The sequence below is a fragment of the Alexandromys fortis genome, unplaced genomic scaffold (genome assembly GCF_014885135.2).
Source record: "Alexandromys fortis isolate MF-2015 unplaced genomic scaffold, M_Fortis_MF-2015_v1.1 scaffold_171, whole genome shotgun sequence".
NCBI lineage: Eukaryota > Metazoa > Chordata > Mammalia > Rodentia > Cricetidae > Alexandromys > Alexandromys fortis.
This window is the reverse complement of record NW_026068066.1, coordinates 3,557,615-3,578,561: the sequence shown is the minus strand read 5'-3', so window position 1 is coordinate 3,578,561 and position 20,947 is coordinate 3,557,615. Positions and strand designations below refer to the sequence as shown.

The following is a 20,947-nucleotide window of genomic DNA, read 5'->3' as shown; positions in this document are numbered from 1 at the left end:
GGGGAGGGAAATGGGATGCGGGGAGGAGGCGGAAATTTTTTTTCAATAAAAAATTATATTAAAAAAATAAGGAAATTAGAAAGATAAAAAAAAAAAAAGAAATCTCACATTGGATGAACTAAGAATGAAGAAACAAGCCCTAGTTTCTGTCCCAACCCCGCTCCCTGTCCAGCTCTTTCACACACTCCCCGCCCAGGTGCAGACTCTGCTAACCAGTTGCTGGGAGATTCCAAACAGCCCCCGAAGCCTCCTGCTTCTGACCTCTGCCTCCAAGCCATTTCCCTCCCTGTACAGAGACCAGTGTGGTCTATACAATCAGTTCCAGGCTAGCCAGGGCTTCGCAGAGACAGGCAAAGAAACCCAACAGTAAGAACTGTAACAACAGACATCCCAAAGGAAGACAGCCATGTGGGTTTCACTGACTGTCTCATTGTCCTGAGACTGTGTCCTTCTCCTGTCCAGAACACCGTTAAATGTTAGAGTTAGGGGAATAAGGGAATGAGCATTTATCCCCAAAGTCACAGATCTGCAAGATTTAAAGGTTTAGATAAAACTAAGATAAACATACAATTCCAGTAGAAAAACTTATTTATGTGGATGAATAATAAATGGAGGGGGTCTCAATAGGCAGGAAAACTACTAACTTCTTTCTCCACTGGAAAGGGGGCACATTTGTTGGGACCCTGGGACCCTTCCTGAGATGGCCTCGCCTCTCTCCATCTCCCAGAGATACCGCCTAGGAAGCTGTTTAAAAGGGAGGGGGTCCCTTATTTACTAAGGTTTTGAACTTCTTTTGAAGTTCTGACTTATTTGCAAAAGCAAGAAAATGAAAGCAGAGAAGAGGGGGAAAGAGGCAAAGGATTTGAGGCCAGGCAGGGAAAACATTTATAATTGGAGCAGAGAATAACTGGATATAGATGATGCAGTTCTGAAACCTATGTACAAAGACTTGAGGGCACCTGTGTGCATGGAGGCCGCAACGGCACGTGTTGCTCTCAGGGGCCGCCCTCCTCATTTTTCTTAACAGAACAACCTTTATTCATTCTCTGAAAATTCCATACACGTAAATGGTGTATCTTGATCCTACCTACTACTCCCCCAGGTCCCTCGCTTCATGCCTGCCCCCACCGTCCTCTCTTTTCCTTCCTTCCTTCCTTCCTTCCTTCCTTCCTTCCTTCCTTCCTTCCTTCCTTCTTTCCTTCCTTCCTTCCTTCCTTCCTTCCTCCCTTCCTCCCTCCTTCCCTCACTCCCTCTTTCTTTCTTTCTTTCTTTCTTTCTTTCTTTCTTTCTTTCTTTCTTCATTCCTTTCTTTTTACTTTCTAACTTTTTGTAACCCACTGGATTCAGTGCTGCCACAGGGATCCTGGCTGATGCAGCTGGATTGATCCTGTGCAGCTCCCACAGCTGCTGTGAGTTCAACACGCCACAGCCTTTCCCGGCACGCCTCCCATTCCCCAGCTCTTACATCGGTCCTCTCTTCCACCATAGCCTCTGAGCTTTGTGGTGGGGGAGAAGGCCCCTTGGTCTTTTGGCACAGTCTCTCACTGGGACCTGGAGATGGATAACTAGGCCAGTGAGTCACAGGGACCTGTCTCTCTCCAGCTCACCAGAGCCGGGCTGACAAGCATGCCCTACGCCCGGCTTCTTTACATTCTGGGATCCAACTCAGAAGCTAGTGCACGGGCGACAAGCAGTGAGTTATTCTTCAAGCCCCGAATGGGCTTATTAACACCGTGGTACAACATGAATGAAATCTAGCATGAGACAGCTCAGAATGGCGACTTTAGGCCAGGGAATAAAGAAAGGCCTGAAGACAGTAGCCCCTCCTTCACCTTCAAGGATGTGTTCCAACCCTCAGGGGAATCCTGAAACCAAGGACGGACGCTGCCAAAATTCAGGAAATGTCACAAGCCGGAGTGTGTGTGTGTGTAAAATTAACACAAATTATGCATAACAAGAAATTATCAGTGATAGCCAATAGTAAAATCGATCCGTTATGACAACATTCTGCCATAACAGTATTTTAGACTTATGAATTTATGGAAATACTTCTAGCATTTTCCATTAATACTTTCAGATTGCCTTGACCTCGAGTCAATGTAAGTGGAAATTGAAAATGAGTGGGAATTGAAGCCACAGGCACAGGGGTTACTTATTCCAGAAGAGTTGAAAATGAGAAACTCTGATCCGTCAAGCTCCTAACAAACCGACGGCTACAGACTTACCGTTTTTCCCCCTCAGGCCTCCGCTTGCCTCCACTGTCAGAGTAGACGCCTCATGCCTCCCCGAATAGAGCTGCAAGTCTGGGTAGAAGTAGGCGGGCTCTTCTAGAATCTGCACGGGGCTGCTGGGGCTGTAGCAGATGCGGGGAGGAGCTGAGAGAGAGAGAATGATGTGTGTGTTAGTGCCAACCACACGCCCCTCCTTCCTGCGTGACTCACATCCCCCACATGGCAACTGGCAGCGAGTCTGCCTGTTTCATTCATAAAATTCCAAAGGTACTTCCCACAACTGTCACAAACCCGGCCACTCACCAGGCTGACCCACGGGTCTCATGACCTGCTGAGTGAAGGCACGAAACTGTCACCCAGGAGCAGTGCCCACCGTCCTCTGTGGGACTGCAGAGACATGGGCTTTGAACTGGCCAAGGTAGAGGACAGAAAGGAGGGAGTGGAGCATTCCAGAAGAGGAAAGGTGAGAAGAACAGCTGTCTCTCCAAAAATACATGGTAGAAGAGATGGCCACTCTGCCAGGCCATGTGTCAGCAGGAGAATGTCCCAGGCTGAGACACAGTGTGCCCTGGTTCCTTATGAAGTCTCAGTCTCACGTTCCAGTAGACCCAGGGGCTTAGACCTGGGCCTCAGCCAAGCAATGACCATTCAGCTCCTTTATGTGTTATACTCGCGCGCGCGAGCGCGCGCGCACACACACACACACACACACACACACACACAGGCGGGCACGCACACACGCACGCGCACATGTTCAGTTAAACTCAATGCTGTACTTGGACCCACAGCTACCAAACCTGAGATTCCACTTCAGGGATCCTGACAACACACTTGCCAGTTGTGAGACTCTGGCAGATCAGGCCACTTTCCCTTCCTGCTCTGATACCTCTGTGTGGACCCCAAAATCAAAGCTCTGCGATTTTCCCCCATCTTCCTCTGGGAAATTCATGTTATTATTTCTTATTAAAATCCCTTCCTGCTTGCCTAAAAGAAAATTCCATTTTGGAAAGAAAATTTCAGCCATGGTTTTAAACCAGGCATCTGAAATTTCTCCTAAGTTTTGCACAAAACCAGAGCTACTAGTGACTCATGACATCAAGGGCCAAAACCAGAGGACCTGAGTTTGATCCCCAGAATCTACATCCTCTGACACACATACACACACACACACACACACACACCCAAGGATGCTGCGTCCAGCTGTGACTACATGTCTGCAGTCACTCAAAGATGCCTTTCACATACACTTGGGCTCATACATTCACTAACATTCTCACAGTTGCCAGGATTCTGGGTGCAGACGAAAGGCAGGAGGGCCCACAGATTAGAGAACAGGCCCTGCAGATGAACAGCTAGAGAAAATGGGGTTGCCCCAGCACTGGCACCCCCCTAGAAACCAGAGTCAACATAGCATCAGGGAAAGTCAGGCAGTAAGTGTCTACAAGGTCTTGGGGTTCCGTCACATGTATCCCTGTCCTTCTTGTCCATTTCAGTTCACTGTCTTGCACAGGGGACGTCGCTAGTAAAAAATCCATTCTGTTTGCTTAAGCAGACTGCCAGACCAAGAATATTGCAGCGAGAACCTGGAAGCAGATGCACAGCCTGAGCAGAATGCTGTTTTCTTTGCTGGCACTTCCTTACGGGGAGCAGGAGCTGCAAGAAGCCACAAAAGCCTTCCAGACGCCACTACCACCCAGAAGGCCCCTGTAGCCTGGCTCAGACCCCGGGACCGACATCCCTGCCAGAGTAGGGAGAGCAAGGGCCTCTCATGACTGCTGGATCAGCAGTGTGTGTACAACGTGGCTGTGTGGAAGGGCATCAGAAGGACAAGGCCCCTGGTCTAAGGGGGTGGCTTAGAGTTACCTACCTTCTTGTACCCCAGACACTCTGCTGAGGGTTTTGGAGACAGGGACAAAGCACTGGAAAGGGACACCGGGTTTCTGGGGAGGGGGGCTAGGGAGGCCCATGAAGCTCCCTGTGCTCCCGACTGGAAGAAAGGCAGCAAAGGCTGATGCTCTGAAGTTCTGTGGCGTTTAATGCTCCCCACACCAACAAGACCCATTTCACCAAGAGCCATTCCTTTGCCTAACAAATCCCACAAGCCACAGAATCCTGCTGCCACACCCTTCCAGAGCTCAGGTGCTTCTGTATAGCTTCGGTGGCACTGGAAATATATGTCCCTCCACAGTTCTAGACTGTCCTTTTCTTTGTACCTGTCTTCCAGGCCTTCTGGTGATGCGACCTGACCAAGACTTTTTCTTTCACTAACAGTAGAGATGATAACGAATCTCAGTGTTGAAAAAAAATAAATTAGGGTTAAAATGAAACCATCTTCTTAAGTGGGGAAAGAGGCAGGGCAGGGGACTACAAGCAGCATCTCAACTCCGTTCCATGATGGACTCCTCAGAGGTAGATCCAGCATCTATCACCATGCCAACTGAGCAGACTCAGATGGCTCCTTGAGCACCAGTCACGCTACTGTCACCTAACACAGACATACACAGACACATACACATATAGATACACAGACACACACATACAGACACACAGACAGACACAAACACATACAGATACACACACACAGACACACACAGATACACACACAGATACAGACACATACAGACACACACACAGACACACACATACAGATACACACATACAGACACACGGAAGAGGGGGAGAGTGATGTGGATGACCTTCTCTATATGTGTTGCTTTTATTGGTTGATGAATAAAACTCTTTTGGCCAATGGCTTAGCAGAGTAAAGCCAGGCAGGAAATCTGAACAGATATAGAGAGAGAGTAGGCAGAGTCAAAGAGATGCCATATAGCTGCCAAAGGAGAAAGACGCCAGAATCTTGCCGGTAAGCCACAGCCTAGTGGCATTACACAGATTAATAGAAGTGGGTTAATTTAAGATATAAAAGCTGGTTAGGAATATGCCTAAGTTGTTGGCCAAACAATATTGTAATTAATATAGTTTCTGTGTGATTATCTGGGTCTGGGCGGCCAGGAAACATAAGTGCAGGAGGGAACTCCTGTCTGCGGAAGGGAACACTAAGACTTCCCTGTCCTTATTAAGTTCCTATCCATGTATTACTACTTTTGTATATAACCTTCTGGTTGATCACTCTGAGGTCAGACTTTGTTTGGTTTCCAGGGCTGTCAATCATTAGGCTCCTCCTCTGGCTGTCCCTCAGCATCCATGTATCCTGTGAACATGTCCCCTTCATCCTCCCAGTACTACCCCTGACTTCACACACTCCCTTCAACTGCTTTAAATTCTCAGTAAACTTTTACGTAAGTTTACCTCCTCTGGAGTGCCTCCCCCCTGCACACCCCACTCCCCTCCCCTGTGCACACCTCCATCAGCCACCACAGCGGTCTAGACTTGGAGGACACAAAACTTACCACTTAACTCCACAGCCCAGGACTGGGAAATAGAGTTGTTTAAGGTAGGTGCTGCTATCGCCCTTGTGAGATGGCCAAGACTTGTGGATTTCTGTCAGTAGCACACAGTTAGGCATGTTCTCTGACCTCACAGAGAGTAAGCAGGGTTCTCTGGGACACTCTCAGCACCATACAGCTGAAATAAAGTACTACCGATCCCTCTAAGAGTAGCCTTGGAGTGTCCCAGATAATTCCTTGCACCCTCAGCTCCCTAAAATGCAGGGGTGCTTTCTGTCCCCTCTGCAGCTAATACTGGTGCTCTAGAGATGGCAGGCCACAGGCCCATTCCTCAAAGACGCCACTGACAGCAAGACAACTCCAGATGTCACCAACATGTCAAACTTCCTGCTACATACCATCAAAACTTCCCATGCACAACTGCTTCACCGCCAGCTCATCTCGCCTCCTCTAACTTTACGAGAGAGTTTTCAACCACCACAACCAACTCTGCAGCTTCTACCTTACTGTCTGCAGGGCTAAGGAATTTGCCGAGTGTGCCAAACGCTCACAGCTGAACCCAACAACCTGGCACCTGGTTCAGGCTTTCCTGAGGCATGGAATACCCCACTCAAGGAGATGCTGCCTGGACACACGGGCTGAAAGGGAACCGGAAAGCCCAAGAACACAGCTGGAAAACAAGGGATGAGCCAACTCATACGATAGGCACCTGTGACAAGATGAGACTTGTAAAGGCAACCTTCTCATCTTACACACCTGACACAACACACACCTGCAAACAATACACACCTGAGCATAACACACCTGCAAACAATACATACCTGCACACAACTCACACATGCACACAACACACATGCTCACAACACATGTGTTCACAACATACACCTGCAAACAATACACACCTGCGCACAACACACACACATGTACACAATACACATGCTCACAACACACCTGCTCACAACACACACCTGAAAACAATACATATCTCCGCATAACACACACATGCTCACAACACGCCTGCTCACAACATAGACCCTTGCACAACACACCTGAAAACAATACACACCTTGCACAACACACTTATACACAACCTGTGTACAACATAGACCTGCACACAATATATCTGCTCACAACACTCATGTGCACAATACACACCTGACTACAACATACCTGCTCAAAACATGTATCTGTGCACAAACACATACCTGTGAACAACACACCTGTGCATAACATACAACCTGCTCACAATACATACTTTCCTAAGAGGAAATGTACAAGGAATAGGGTTTTCCCACTCTTTGTCTGTCGCGTCCCACCTCGTCCCGCAAGGAAGATGTGACCACTGGAGCTCTTCTCACTGCAGTTTATTCCAGGACCTTTTACAATTGCATCTCTCTCTCTTCCCCTCTCTCTCTCTTCCCCTCTCTCCTCTGTCTCTCCTCGCTCCTTCCTCTCTCTCCTCTCTCTTCGGGCAAACCTCTCCCAGCCCTTAAGTAAGCATGGGCTGCCAATCCCGGATTGCCAGGTGGGCACTGCCCATAGACCCACGCATATGCAAGCAGCTGATGATCATTGCGTGATCAGGCATAAGTCAGACTTTAGCCATCTCAGGAGTTGATTATACATCTCCATCAGGTGTGATTCCATGCAGCTCGCTACATTTGTCCCTAAAAAATCATGATTGAAAACACAGGCTTTAGTGTAGGAAGTAATGAATGCAGCTTTCAACATTCTCAGCCCCTTACACGATGATCTCCCAGGACCACATCAAACTTGAACCCCATTCCATGGACCAAGCTGCCTGCTCCAGAAAACACGTGAGACCAATACTCTGCTGCCTGTAATTAGACTCCCTCAAGTGAAATGTGTGACAAATATCTTTACACTTGTCTAAAGTTTAACTTGGCTGTGTTTACTTGGAAATGTCTCTGAGTCCTCATCGGTGTGAGCCAGACTGCTGCACATGTTCAAGAACAGCACGGTGGGACCTGTAAACAAAGGAGTAAGCAAGCCAGCCGGTGCCCTGAAGACACCAGATCTGCTTCCAGAGAACAACGCGCACAGCTGCCCACATCTGCTGGAGAACCCGTGTCTGACAAAGCGTGAGGCTTTGGAGCTCCAGGAGTCACCACGGTGCACAGGCAGACGTCTGTCATACAGAGCCCTGATGACAAAGGGAAACACAGAGCACGGGACTGAGTCACACCAAAGTGTCTCTAGGGCAGCTTGTCTGAGGTCAGAGAGAAGGGGACGCTGCAGCAGCAGACCCTACTCTGAGCATCTGCGGTGTGTTCTCATAGTACTAGGGCATTATTTTCACAGCACACAGAACTGGGAGGCTATTACTGCAGCCTGCTACTGGGAGCAACTTTCCAGGCTGGAGAGATGGCTCAGTGGTTAAGAGCATGTGCTGCTCTTGCAGAGGACCTGGGTTTAATTCTCAGCACCTACCTGGTGGCTCACAAGTGTCTGCAATTCCAGCTCCAGATGACTGAACGCCCTCTCCTGGCTTCTGTGGGTACTGCACACACATGGTACACATGCTGACATACACTTATGCACATACAATAAATGCATATTGGATTTAAAAAAGAATTTTCCCTTTGAAAGCAGCTCATTAAATGCCCCTCATCTCGGGTACTTTGCTCCACTTCCGGCAGAGGCAGTTTTTCCTGGACGTGGGACTCTAAATGGTACTCAAATTTGAGATCTGACTACAAAAATCATTTGTATTGCTTCAACTAGATTGTTATTAAAGGAAAAAGGCCTTTAAATTTCATTTTCTATTGTGTGTGCAGAATAAACCAACCACTGACACAGTCAAGTGTGGCATGCTGACCCCTGCAGCGTCACTAATGCTTTGCTTCTGTGCCAGGACAAATGTCGACATGCAGAAAAATGCACACGTGGGCAGGATTGCTAGGGCAGGGTGCTTAGACGCAGGAATCTCCCCGCTTCCACAGAGAACTCCTGGAGAACCACTGTTCTGTATCACACACTAGGAAATATGTCTGCAAGAGGTGAAACGGAAGAGGATTTTAAGATGAACATGCTAAAAACAGGTTCTAATTAGAAGTGAGTTACCTCCCAGTCCAGGCAAAGGGGGAGGCCTTGCACCTCCAGGTGAACCCTGGGGAAGCAGACAGAGGACGGACAGCAGAACTCTGTCAGAGGAGGGGAACCCTGTGATTCAGGACAGCCCTGTGGGAAGGCTCGTGGGCAGAAATGTGACCTCACAGGGTGGAGGAGGGGCTTCATGACACACTCGGATTGGTGACTCATCCAACAGGAAGCCAGGACAGACAAGGGGGAAGGACACTAAGACGGAGTGACTGAAGAGACTGAGAACGACCTTGCCACATACAGACAAGATGAAGACAGGAGGAAACAGCCAAGACTACGCATGCTTTGGGCTTTGTTTTGGAGATTTGCTTGGAGTCACAGTCCCTTCATTGGCTGACTAGAAGGATCAGACATAAGATTTTACCTTATGGCGGGTAATCACAGCTGCTACTTAGGCCGGTGTGTCCACCAACTGAGACATGGGCTATGCAGTGTTCCCATGCAGAGTGGGTGCTCAGACAAAGTTATCTATTTTATGAAAATAGAGAAATTTAACAGCAAAATTCATGTTCACAAGGTTCGGTGAGGTGAATGCCGGCCACACACATGTGAGGACCTTAGTTAGGATACCAGCCTCCAGGTGAAGAACCGGATGTGGTGATCCATATAAACCCCAGCACTGGGGAAGAAGCAGGCAGATCCCTGGAGCTCCTGATGAACAGACAGCCTGACAATTCATGCCCCCATATTCAGTGAGAGACCCCGCCTCAAAAAGTACAATGAAGAGCTGTTGATGAGAGCATTCTATGTCAATCCATGGTCATGGTCTCTACAAACACAACCACGCATGCACGCATGTGCACCTGCATACACACCCATGTGAACTCATACAAAGATGATAAGTTAGTGAAGTCTGTAAGCTCAGCAGATCCAAGACTTTCGGGCCGCACTGAGGTCAGAGTCTTCAGCTACCTAACAATCCACACTGAAACTACTTTCGCTTCTCCGTGCACTTGGGACTAGGAGGAAAGGCTACATTGACCATTTCCCTGAAACCATGCCTCTGTAGTCCTGCTGGCAAAAACCAAAATAAAGGAATATCTGGCATCCTCCAAAGACTCCTCCAAGTCCCCAAATTACGTGGCCACTGTGTCACACAAGCCCAGAGCCCAGGGGTATGCAGAGGCATTAGAAGCCAGGCTCTAATGTTCACAGCCCCTCACAGCTTGGCGATAGCAAAGGCGCCAGGAGGGGTGGCACAGATCGACCTTCTGCGCTGGAAACAAACAAACAACCCTCTCCTGAACCTTTATAGTTTTCTATTCACAAGTGGCCTACTGGGAGAAAGGCCAAGGGCAAATCTGTACTCTGCAACCCCTGAGGAGGGGACTCAGGCCCTTTCCCTGACAACATAGGGGAAACTAAGTGTGTAATGCTGAAAACAGTTTCTAGCATCACAACACTGGTGACAATTAACTTTCAGCCCCCAAACAGTAAGTCCTGCAATGGTCTAGCCAAGATGAGAAACAAGATACAAAAACTGGGCTGGGGAGACAGCTCAGTCTGTTTTTCTAGTATCTTCCTACACTAAATTCCTGTTAGAAAATCAGTTCCGGTGGCTGCAGAGATGGCCTACTCAGTAAAATACTTGCCATGCAAGCATGAAGGTACCAGGCAGTCATGCACATACGTGCAGTAGTGCACACATACACTGTCAGTGATGGACAGGCTACGGGAAGCCGCCAAGGGCTCTGGCCAAGGACACTAGCCTAACTCTTCTGATAGCTCCGGGTTCAGTGAGAAACCTTGTCTCAAAACATATGTAAAGAAAACTGGGTGCTATAGCTCAGTGGAGAACACCTGGCCAGCATACATGAAGTCCTCAGTTCAATCCCTGGTGGCAGAGAAAATACAAATAAATAATAAGTGGAGAATGACTAATGACATCATCTGACAGCTGGCTTTCGGTCTCAACATGCACACACATACGTATGTATGAATGTCAATCTACATACATGCACACACAAGTATATAAACATAAAAAATATAGGTTCCATGGGAGCAGAGAACATATAGCTGGTATTCATCTGGGATTTGGTACGGACAGACCTTAAACATCGAGAAGATACTATGTCTGTAGTACCTGTTCTTGTTTTGTTTCTATTGCTATGATAAAAATATTCCTACAACAAACATCTTGGAGGAGGAAGGGATTTATTGGATTAGAGTTCTCAGTTACAGCCCATAATGAAGAGAAGTCACAGCAGCAGAACCTGAGGCCGATGGTCACACCATATTTAGAGTCAAGAGCATGGGACAACAAACACACCAATGCCGTCTGCTGGCTGAGCACTTAGCTTTCTTCACTATTAAAGAGGGCAGGACCCGGCTTAAGGGATGGGGCCACCCAGAGTGGGCTGCGTCAGTCAACAACCGAGACAGTGTCCCACAGGCAACCTTGTCCCAATAATTCTTCATTGTGATTCTAGGTTGTGTCATGTTGGTAGTTCACAGAAATCATCTCAGTGCCCTCCTACGCAAGCTGTCCACCCGAGTCTCTACCTCAGATTTGCTGTTAATAGTCGATGCACTCATTCAATAGTGCCTCAAGGCCCACTTTCGGGCTATGACATTTCAAGGCCCACTTCCGGGGCTATGAGACCTCAAGGTCCCCTTCCAGGGTTATGACACCTCAAGGCCCACTTCTGGGGCTATGACATTTCAAGGTCCCCTTCCAGGGCTATGACATCTCAAGTACCATTTCCGGGGCTATGACACCTCAAGGCCCACTTCCAGCGATGTGCTTCCTTTAGGGAGGCTCCACCTCCTAAGTGTTCCCAGCCCTTTCATGTTCTAGGCCCTTTCAAAACATCTATACCAGCTCGGGACCAAGTCTCAAAAACCCCTGAGGGGGCATTTCACATTCCAACTTCTGTAGTCTTTTTGCTTAATTTGTCTAAAAACAGGAAATCAGAAATCAGCTCAGTGCTGCCCAGCAGATGCCACCTCCATAAAATAAAGCTGAAGATACTCCTAACAGGCTTGCAACAAAAAACCCACTGACCTTGGGCTGCAGAGAGGGCTCAGTCAGTAAGGACCAGAGCTCACGTCCCCACCATCCACATAAAATGTGACCCAGGGGGGTATGGTGGGGTGGGGGGAGGGCTGCGATCCCTGCTGGGAAGGAGGAGAGCCCATTGGCCAGCCATTCCAGTCCATTCCCATTCAGTGAGAGACTGAAAACGGGTGGAGGGCAACACCAACCACCTCAGCACTGCAAACCTGTTCATTTTATAACCAGCCTTAATAAAACCCCTGCTTTGTGCTCCTGAGCTAACAAAATGATGTAAGTCACTGAGTAAATGGCACCAGGATATAAATGTGTGTGTTTATTCCATTTCCCCTCCAAGCTCCTAGAATTTACTTTGGAGAAAAATGTAAGAAGCTTCACAATTTTGGGAAATCTCATTTTTTAACTCAGAACTAAGAAAATATGTATTTTAGAGTAGAGCATTCAGACGTATTCTTAGCTTCCTGCTCTATACTTCCAAGGGTCATGTGTAAATCTATTTATGTAATTCTGAAACAGCACAGCCCTGGACTGTCTATCCTTAATTCTCCAGTGCCCATAATTCCCCATAGTGCTACAAAAGTCATTCCCAGTATGTCTGTCTTTAAATTTTTCAACTTTCCCCTGCATCTCCAGAATGAGCAATGAAAATAATATCAGAGCTACTTGGGGCTGGGGGGGTGGGGGCGTACCCAGGGAAACAGTATCAGAGATACTCAAGGGAGGAGGGGCATTCCCAGGGAAACAGAACTTACCAGAGAAGTACCCCTTCCACAAAGCTCCCAGATGGAAAAGACTGGATAGCAGGAACCACAGTTCCAAAGCCTTTCAAGAAGGAAGAGCCTTACCTCTCACCTGCCTTCCTGCCCCCATTCCTGAGCCACAGGACCCAAGGCTGCCCTAACGGTAGAGGGACAGCAGCAGCCGAGCAGGAGGTGGCAAAACAAGCCTGTAAAACAAGCTGTCTACCATCCTTGTCATCCTGGGTCTGCTCTGGGATGATGCAGGAAGAGAGGAAGAAACAGAGAAAGAGCACCACAGCCCTGAAGGCCTGTCACTCGGTGCCTGCAGCAAACAAGAGCCAGGGAGACAGGCTAGCAGAGGGAGAGAAAGTCTGTAAAGAGCCAGGGAGACTGGCTAGCAAAGCGAGAGAAAGTGTGTAAAGAGTGTCTCATTTCAGGGGTCATCTGCAAAGACCTGGGGATAAGCGGTTAGCAAGAAGAGGAACTTGACAGCCTACAGAACACTTTCAAAGAACATCACAGTTAGCATGACACTGTGAGAAGGATGTGAGCAAGCCCAAACAATGCAGAGAGGAACTGGGCTAGCCCCCGACTCTGCATGACCAAAGCTGGTTCAACAGTGAGACTGACCAAGGTGGGGTGGCCAAGCTGGCTTTGTCAGCGTTGCTTAGGAGGACCTCCGTGCCAATTCTACCCAGCCCTTCTGTTTGTTCGTCTCTAGCAGCAGCCATGGGAGAATCCATGAGCTGAGCATCCCTAGAAACAGAAGAGACCTTTTGGTAAGAGCCTAGCACATCGGATACCGTGCTGATCTGCCTTCCAAATGAAGAAAGCAGTGGCCTGGGGAGGCACCTACAGACAGCAGTCACCCTCGAAATGCTCTTCCACCTGGCCACCACTGACTTCCAAGAGGGAGCTCAGCCTTCCCTTCATGAATATCCTTCTGTCTGTCACCAGGCAGCCAACCTCACTGTGAACCAGCACTGGGCAGAAATTCCTGTAACAGTAGAGAGAATTGTCGTAGCCTGGATTGTGACCAGCAGAGTAGAAGACCTGGACTTCTGCTTCTCACTGATTTAAGTAGCCATTGGCTTAAGGGGGCTGGAGGTGTCCATGAAGGCTGGAGGTCTACGTCTTTAACAGAGAAAAATGATAAACAGATACGGTACAGATCTCATTTTCCTAAACTGACGGGGAAAACCACATGGAATCCTGTTTCTGCGCTGTGAGGAAACGGAGCGTCTACCCACTCCATGCCATCTCTGGCTGCTCTAGCCATCTGTCACCGTGCCTCCACAACATCTTGGTTTAGAAGCCCCAAAACACCCCAGTCAACTGCTCACTCCCTGCCAGAACCTTTCCCATGAGTCTATGCAACCATAATCGAGTGGTCTGCGGCATGCACAGAGGTGATTGGTTGCCTTCTTAGCATCTGGAGAGACAGCCACTCCAAGTGCAAAGACATATCCAGGGTGCACCAGGCCATTCTTTAAAAGGAGCGGGAGAGATGGCTGAACAGTTAGGAGCACTCTCTGCTTTTCTAGAGAACCCGAGTTCAGTTCTCAGCACCCACGTCAGCACGTTTACAACCCCTGCAACTCCAGCTTGAGGATGCAAGGCTGGCCTCAAACTCACAGAGATCTGCCTACCTCTGCCTCTGCCTCTGCCTCCCAAGTGCTGGGATTAATGGTGTTCACCACCATCACAGAACTTTCATACTTGTTATCCCACTTAAACTCCACATTAACTTTAGAATATAAATATTTAGCAAATCCATTTATTTTACAGAAGCCAACTGACTTTTCTCAGGCAATATGACCTGTCTCCAGTGGCATAGACCCAGACCTGGCACGTCCTCTGAGTTACACGAGACAGGTGGGGGCAGGGAAAGGGTGTGGGACAGCATATGACCTGAGAGCACAGAGGAGAAAATACAGCAACACCCACCACTCACCTCAGAAACCAGCCCCTTCCGAGTGTACCCCTTCAAACAGACAAACTCCATCCCAAAGAGGGCGCTTCAGGCCAGGCCCAAAGTAAAGGGCCCTGCTCTGTGATCCTAGAGCACAAAGTCCTAGGCCTTTCTGTGACCTACTGAGGCAGAACAACTTCAGAGGCTTCCACTGGACTCCGCTACCACCCTCAGGGTGACAATTACTGCCCATTTCCCCTCTGGAAACAGAATAAGGAGGTCACAGAGGAAAGGGAAGCACAGCTGCGGGTCGGATCGGGAGGTTCATGTCGCTGCCCGGCCACACATCCTGCCACCTGCTGAGGTCAGCACAGAAAGGATATCTTTCTCTACTCCCTCATTGTCTTAACAGAGGAAAAGGCCTGTGCTACAGTCGAACTAGACTGTGAATACAGCGCCCCTGCTTCCAATACACAGATCAGTTGTAAGTGATGCTTGGAGGAGTGCCCCAAGCTGAAAAAGGGGGAACTTCTGTCAGATATGAGAACACGCATTGTGAAGAAGTTAGCTTTCCTACCATTTCTGTAAATTTATTATTGCATTTATTTTATTTGTGGGGAGGGGAGGCACATGCCGCCAAGTTTGTGTGGAGGTCAAAGGACAACTTTAGGGAACTCGTTCCCTCCTTTCCCTTCATGTGTGGCCCCAGGATTGAGCTCGGGTCATCAGGCAGGGTGGTAGTGTCCTCACCCAGTGAGCCACCTCATCAGCCTTCCGGCTGGTTTAATAACAACGGTAGCATATGCCTACCACAGGCCTCCAATGTGTCTGCACTGTGCTGAGTTCGACCTATGTCTTATTTCGTTTAGCTCTCATGCAACTCTGAGACAAGGGATCTGGCTTCATCCCTCATCCCACTCCACCTCGGAGGCTTCGGTGGGCACACAGTGAGGAGGCTGTGGAGGTCAAGACTGTTCTTAATCTTTTCTTGTTTTTAAATGCATCCTAACTCAATCCAGCCAGCCTTTTGACAGTCTTTGTGTTGCTGAATTATAAGCACTAAGCTTTCCACCTGTGTTCTAAGCCATTGCTTCATGTGCTGTTTAAAACAATTCTCCACCAGCAGGCCCTGGTGCATGGGACTCGTGCACCTGGGACTGGGCATAGAGATTGCTGTGCACTGGAGACCAGATCCCATACTGCAGCCTTCACACGTGCGTGGTTCCTGTCATGAAACCAGAAGAGGACCTCCAAGGAGGAGGGGTCCTTACGGAAGTGGGAAGGGAAGAAAGACTGCAATGGGGATGACATGGAGCTTTTCTGGAGAAGGAGTGGATGGGAGGCAAGTGTGCGGGGGAGGGCCAACAAAACAAAGTGTGTGAAAGCCAGGACAAAAACCACAATTTCATGCTTAGTTACTAAAAATGGGGCTCAGGGTGTAAGAGTGTTTGCTGCCAATGCTGACAAACTGAGTTCGATCCCCAGAACACACATGGTAAAGGGGCGAACCAACTCCCACAGGTTGCCCTCTGACCTCCACGTGCACACTCACACGCGTGCGCACACACACCCACACATACACACACATACACACTCTCACACACACACATACACTCACATATATACATACATAATAAGTAAATTCTTTCCTAAAAAATGCAAAAATGAATAAAGGTCAACACTAAGACTCACAGATGCTAGAAGACATAATTTACAATTTAAACATAAAATGTAAACACTGTAGAAGCAAGCATAGGAAGACAGGCTTTGGGACACAGGGCTAGGCAAGACATTCTTAGGAGGAATAAACACCAAAAGCACCATGTATAAAGACAAAAAAAAAAATCAGTTAATTGGACTTTACCAAAATTACAGACTTAGCTTTTCAAAATGGTTCCAGAAAGAGAGTAAAGGACAGTAGCCCACTGTAGGAAGAAGATGCATGCCACAACCCTGCACACCGAGGACGCTCAGAGCCCGGGATAAAATAAACCACCCAGTTAGGGCAGTGAAGTAATAGACTTCTCCTCCAAACAGAGCATGCAGACAGAGCACTTGCAGAGAGCATGCGCAGGCCTGTGGGCCTTAGGGAAGAACAAACTTAAACCACAATGAGCTTACAGCACCCATTAAAACACCCATTGGGACAACTAACATAGAAATCAGTGCTATCAGATGCTGGTCAGGATACAGAAACGCCGGGTGTTTACACTGCAAGGAGGAATCTAATGAAATTGCTACTCTGGAGAAGCATTTAGCAATTATTTTATTAACAGCACACAGTTACCATCTAATCTAGCCTCCTGGGTATTTATCTGAAATAGTGAAAAAATATGTCCACACACACCCCTGTTTGTGAACATCCACAGAAACCTCTTTGGTAATAAACACTGAAAGCAACCCAGGTGTCTTTCACAGATGAGTGGCCAAACCATATGCAGCCCTTGGAGTACTACTCAGCAATGAAAATGAACCGATCATGGATACAAGCAAAACTCTGAGTGGATCTCATGAAACAGCACAGACGAAGGAGCCAATCTCAAGTGTTCCATGTTGCTTACATAAAACATAATACAACAGAATTGTAGAGAGTTATGACTAGGTGAGGTATCACTGCAATTCAGGGACGGAGGGGAAGAAGGAAAGAGTGGGTGTCACCATAATGGGGGAGCAAGGAAAAGCCCCAAGAGTAGGAATTGCTCTGCATCTTGACCATGGAGCTGGACTCACAGTGCGTGGAGGTGCACACTCAGCAAACGTGTGTGCTTAAAACCTGAAGAGCCCGGTTTGGGCTCTGAGGATTACACTCATGTCATCTTGGTTCTGCTAGGGTCCCATGACCATGTAAGGGTCACCACAGAGGAGACAGGGTAACCTAGACCTCACTACTATACTTGCAACCTGCTGGGAAGGCACAATCACTTCAGATGGAGAGTGGAGGCTGAGGACTCTACTAACATTTCCTCCACTTCCGACAGCAGTGGTGGAAACAGAGCTGCAGCGCTGCCAGCGAGACCCCAAACACAAACAGGACAACATTTGAAAGCTGCACCCAGGGACTTGACAGGGTCGTGTTCCCAATGCCTACTTCCTCCTAAAAAGAAAAGGGGAAAAATAAAACAGACAAACAATCCTGATGTTGAGCCCCTTGATAGGCTGGGAGTTCCGCCCTGAGTCTGGGATGAATGCATCCAGAATGATCTGGATGTCCTATGTTAACACGGGGCCTGTGGAGGCATCTGAGCCTGAGTTGCTACCAAGCGCCATGTCTGGGTCCATGGTCCTGTAACAACTAATGACTGCCATGGCCCATATAAGCACAGGGGTCATTGGAACAATGCTGTGCTGAGTAGGACCTGACATTCATTGGCCCTGAGATGGCTGGCCCTGCCACAGTGACAGAAGAGCACAGGACCCAGGGCAACATCCAAGAGCACCAGCGACTTCCTTTCAGAGAAGCAGTGCCCTGACCCACCCACCTCGGCCAGGTGTACACAGAAATACACAGAACCACTCCTCCAAAACAAAGCAAGGGCAAACCAACAGAACTTCAAACAAAATCCCTCGGCAAACAAACATAAAACCTCAATAACCTCAGACAATTCCTAGCAAACTTTGTAATCAAATACATCCTCTGGCCTGACCTCCTCCCTCACCTCTTGCTTTTCAAGGATTCTGTCACCTACTGAATTTAGATACCCTCCAATGGTAACAAAAACATTCAAAATACTACAAAATCCCTGGCCTGCGTTTCCATATGCGCAGGGACACACATATGCACTGGGACACAGCTGGAAAGGAGTGCTACTTGAGAAAACGTTGGTAAATACTAGAAATGCTTGCAGTTCTTACGAACTCCAACACATGGGTGTGAACCGCAGAACCTGACAGTCACTGGATATTTTCAGTTCCAGGTGTTGCTGTGCACTTTCAGAAAACACACGCTCACCTGGAGGATGCTCTCCCAGCAGAGCTCCTGCCTCGGTTAATTCAGCGCACCATTCTTGGGGTCGCACATCTGGGTGTGTCTAGCTCTGGGGTCACACATCTGGGTGTGTCTGGCTCTGGGATCACGTATCTGGATGGTGTCGGACATCAGAAAGAGCATGGTGCCACACAGAGATGCTCCACACACACGCTGGCTGGCGGGGAGCAGGCACTCTCCACGCTCATCAGCCGAGCACCTTCCCGGGAAGGTTCTCCATTTGTGTGCTGCGGTCCATAAAAGATGCACTCTTCACGCTTCAGTCTGTGCGTGCTCTCGGTCCACTGGAGCCCCCCCCAGCCCACACCTTCTCAACAGAACCTTGAATACCTAGACATGAGGGCATTCGTCACAGCAGCTTCTCACTCACTTGTCACCTGAATGAGTTTCCCTCATCAAGAAAAAATGTGGCATGCAAGATGAAGCAAAAACGAACTCACTTAACAACTAAACATCACCTGTGCACACACACCAGGAACCCACCAAGTAAGAGGTCTTTAGAACACTCTATTCTATGCCTGCTCCTTGCATGACCACACACACACACACACACACACACACACCAGGAACCCACCAAGTAAGAGAGTTTAGAACACTCTATTCTATGCCTGCTCCTTGCATGACCACACACACACACACACACACACACCAGGAACCCACCAAGTAAGAGAGTTTAGAACACTCTATTCTATGCCTGCTCCTTGCATGACCACACACACACACACACACACACACACACACACACACCAGGAACCCACCAAGTAAGAGGTCTTTAGAACACTCTATTCTATGCCTGCTCCTTGCATGACCACACACACATGCACACAGCAGGAACCCACCAAGTAAGAGGTCTTTAGAACACTATTCTATGTCCTGCTCTTTTTCGTTCTGCTCAAATGTCTGCCTCCTGATCCTTTGCTTTTCTTCCACAGTTCAACTTAAGTACTGTTCTCTCGTTATTCTGATAAAAAGCCATCTTAGAGAGAAACCATGTAATGTTCAGAGCACAGTCCTAGTATGCACTTTTTCTGTTTCTCTGGAACCGTCAAGAACTTGAGTCCCAGAGAACCTTAAGCGCCAGTGTTGGACTGGGTAGCCAACCTGGGCCCCATATGGTAGGCCGCCAGGAAGAATCTTAGGCAGTCTGGCAGGATCCACAGGCTAGTTTTGGAAGCAGGAAGCCAGGAGCGTTCCATCGTCAAGCCCTGACATTTCACTCCCCGAAAAGGAGTCTCCTGAACTGTAGCTGTTTAATATACCCTAGCCTGCTGTGCTCACTCCTGAAGAACAAGCTGACGCTGCTGAGGCATCAACCCTCCACCACCACCAAGGCCTTTTATAAGCAAAACCCGCCAAACTTTTAATAGTCTTCAGAGGAGGAAGCTAGAACCATGTGGAAAGGAGCAGGAAGCAGAGGGGCCAAATTCCATACAAAATGTAAGCACCAAGGCCCTTGGGATCAAGATCTGTGTCCTGAAGCCGCAGTCCAGATAATAGAGACAATACGCCCACGACAAAGGCAGAAAAGCAAACATTTAAAAAAAATGGGAAGGGGGAAAGGCCTGGGATTTTTGGAGAAGAGAACTCATCCCCCAGCGTGGTTCCCTAGGAGGCAGTACCAGCGGTTCCTCTGGGCTGTCAAGAGCCGTCGTGGACCTGGGTACCGCTCTCCGGCCTGCCACAAATGTCACGTTCCCAGAAAGTTCGACCAACTCCCCCTTGGAAAGTTTACGTTTCCTCCCAGAAACCAGATTCTTTTCAAGGCAGTGCCAACAGGCCAGGGAAAGCCGGATCCAACCCCCGATTTGTGTAAGAAACTTGTTTGGGAAGAACAAAGAAGACGCAGGGGCGGAGGGGGCCTCGAGCCTCCCGGCCAGGGCGCGTCCTGGGGTCCGGGCTGGGCACCCCGTGCGCCTTTGTCTGCGCCGGGACAGCAGCATCCGCCAACCCTCCTGCCCCACCGGCGACTGGGACCCGCCAACAACACGGGAAAAGTCAGTCCCGCCTCGGGGGCCCATGCGAGAACCAGAGTCCCCGGTCTCCCGTAGGGATCCGCCCGTGGGTACTGGGCACTTGGAGGGTGGCACGGGACTGGATTCTGCTTTGTGTCTTATTGAACCTTCTGGATCCCTCACGGGACACTCGGAGGCCCCGGCGCCGACCTGGCCGCCCAAGTCCCCACATCTGGAGCAGAGCTGATGTCAGCCTGGAATCCGAGGAAGAACCACAGAGACCTCTCGGCCCAGTCCAGAGGAGCCCTCCCTGAACCCCCGGCTTGAGCAGGTTACCTCTCAGCACAGGCTCGCAAGGTCCCCGGCGCGACTTTGCCCTCCGCATGAGGCGATCATGGGGCGATCCCGGCAGGGGAATGGCGGCAGGGGGATGGCTGGCGGCTGGGCGGCGCGGCGAGGGGCGCCCCAGCGCTCAGGAAGTAGAGAGATGCCCAGCTCCCCCTCCAGTCCCACCCACCCCACCCTGCCGCCCGGTCCCTGAGCGCCCCGCGCTCCCGGCCGCCCGAGCTGCCCGGGAGGGTCGC

The 20,947-nt window shown here is 49.2% G+C and overlaps 1 protein-coding gene across 4 annotated transcripts in view; it reads right to left on the bottom strand.

The window, feature by feature from the left end:
- Window positions 1–20,947, bottom strand: part of Amotl1 (angiomotin like 1) — a 117,418-nt gene that overhangs the window by 39,124 nt on the left and 57,347 nt on the right. For 3 of the 4 annotated variants that reach the window (XM_050120603.1, XM_050120604.1, XM_050120606.1), the window contains one exon: window positions 2,226–2,375. In XM_050120603.1, coding sequence (XP_049976560.1) covers window positions 2,226–2,375 — 150 coding nt within the window. Of the gene's footprint in view, window positions 1–2,225; window positions 2,376–20,699; window positions 20,880–20,947 lie in introns of those variants that run through there. The other variant, XM_050120605.1, reaches the window with a different exon arrangement.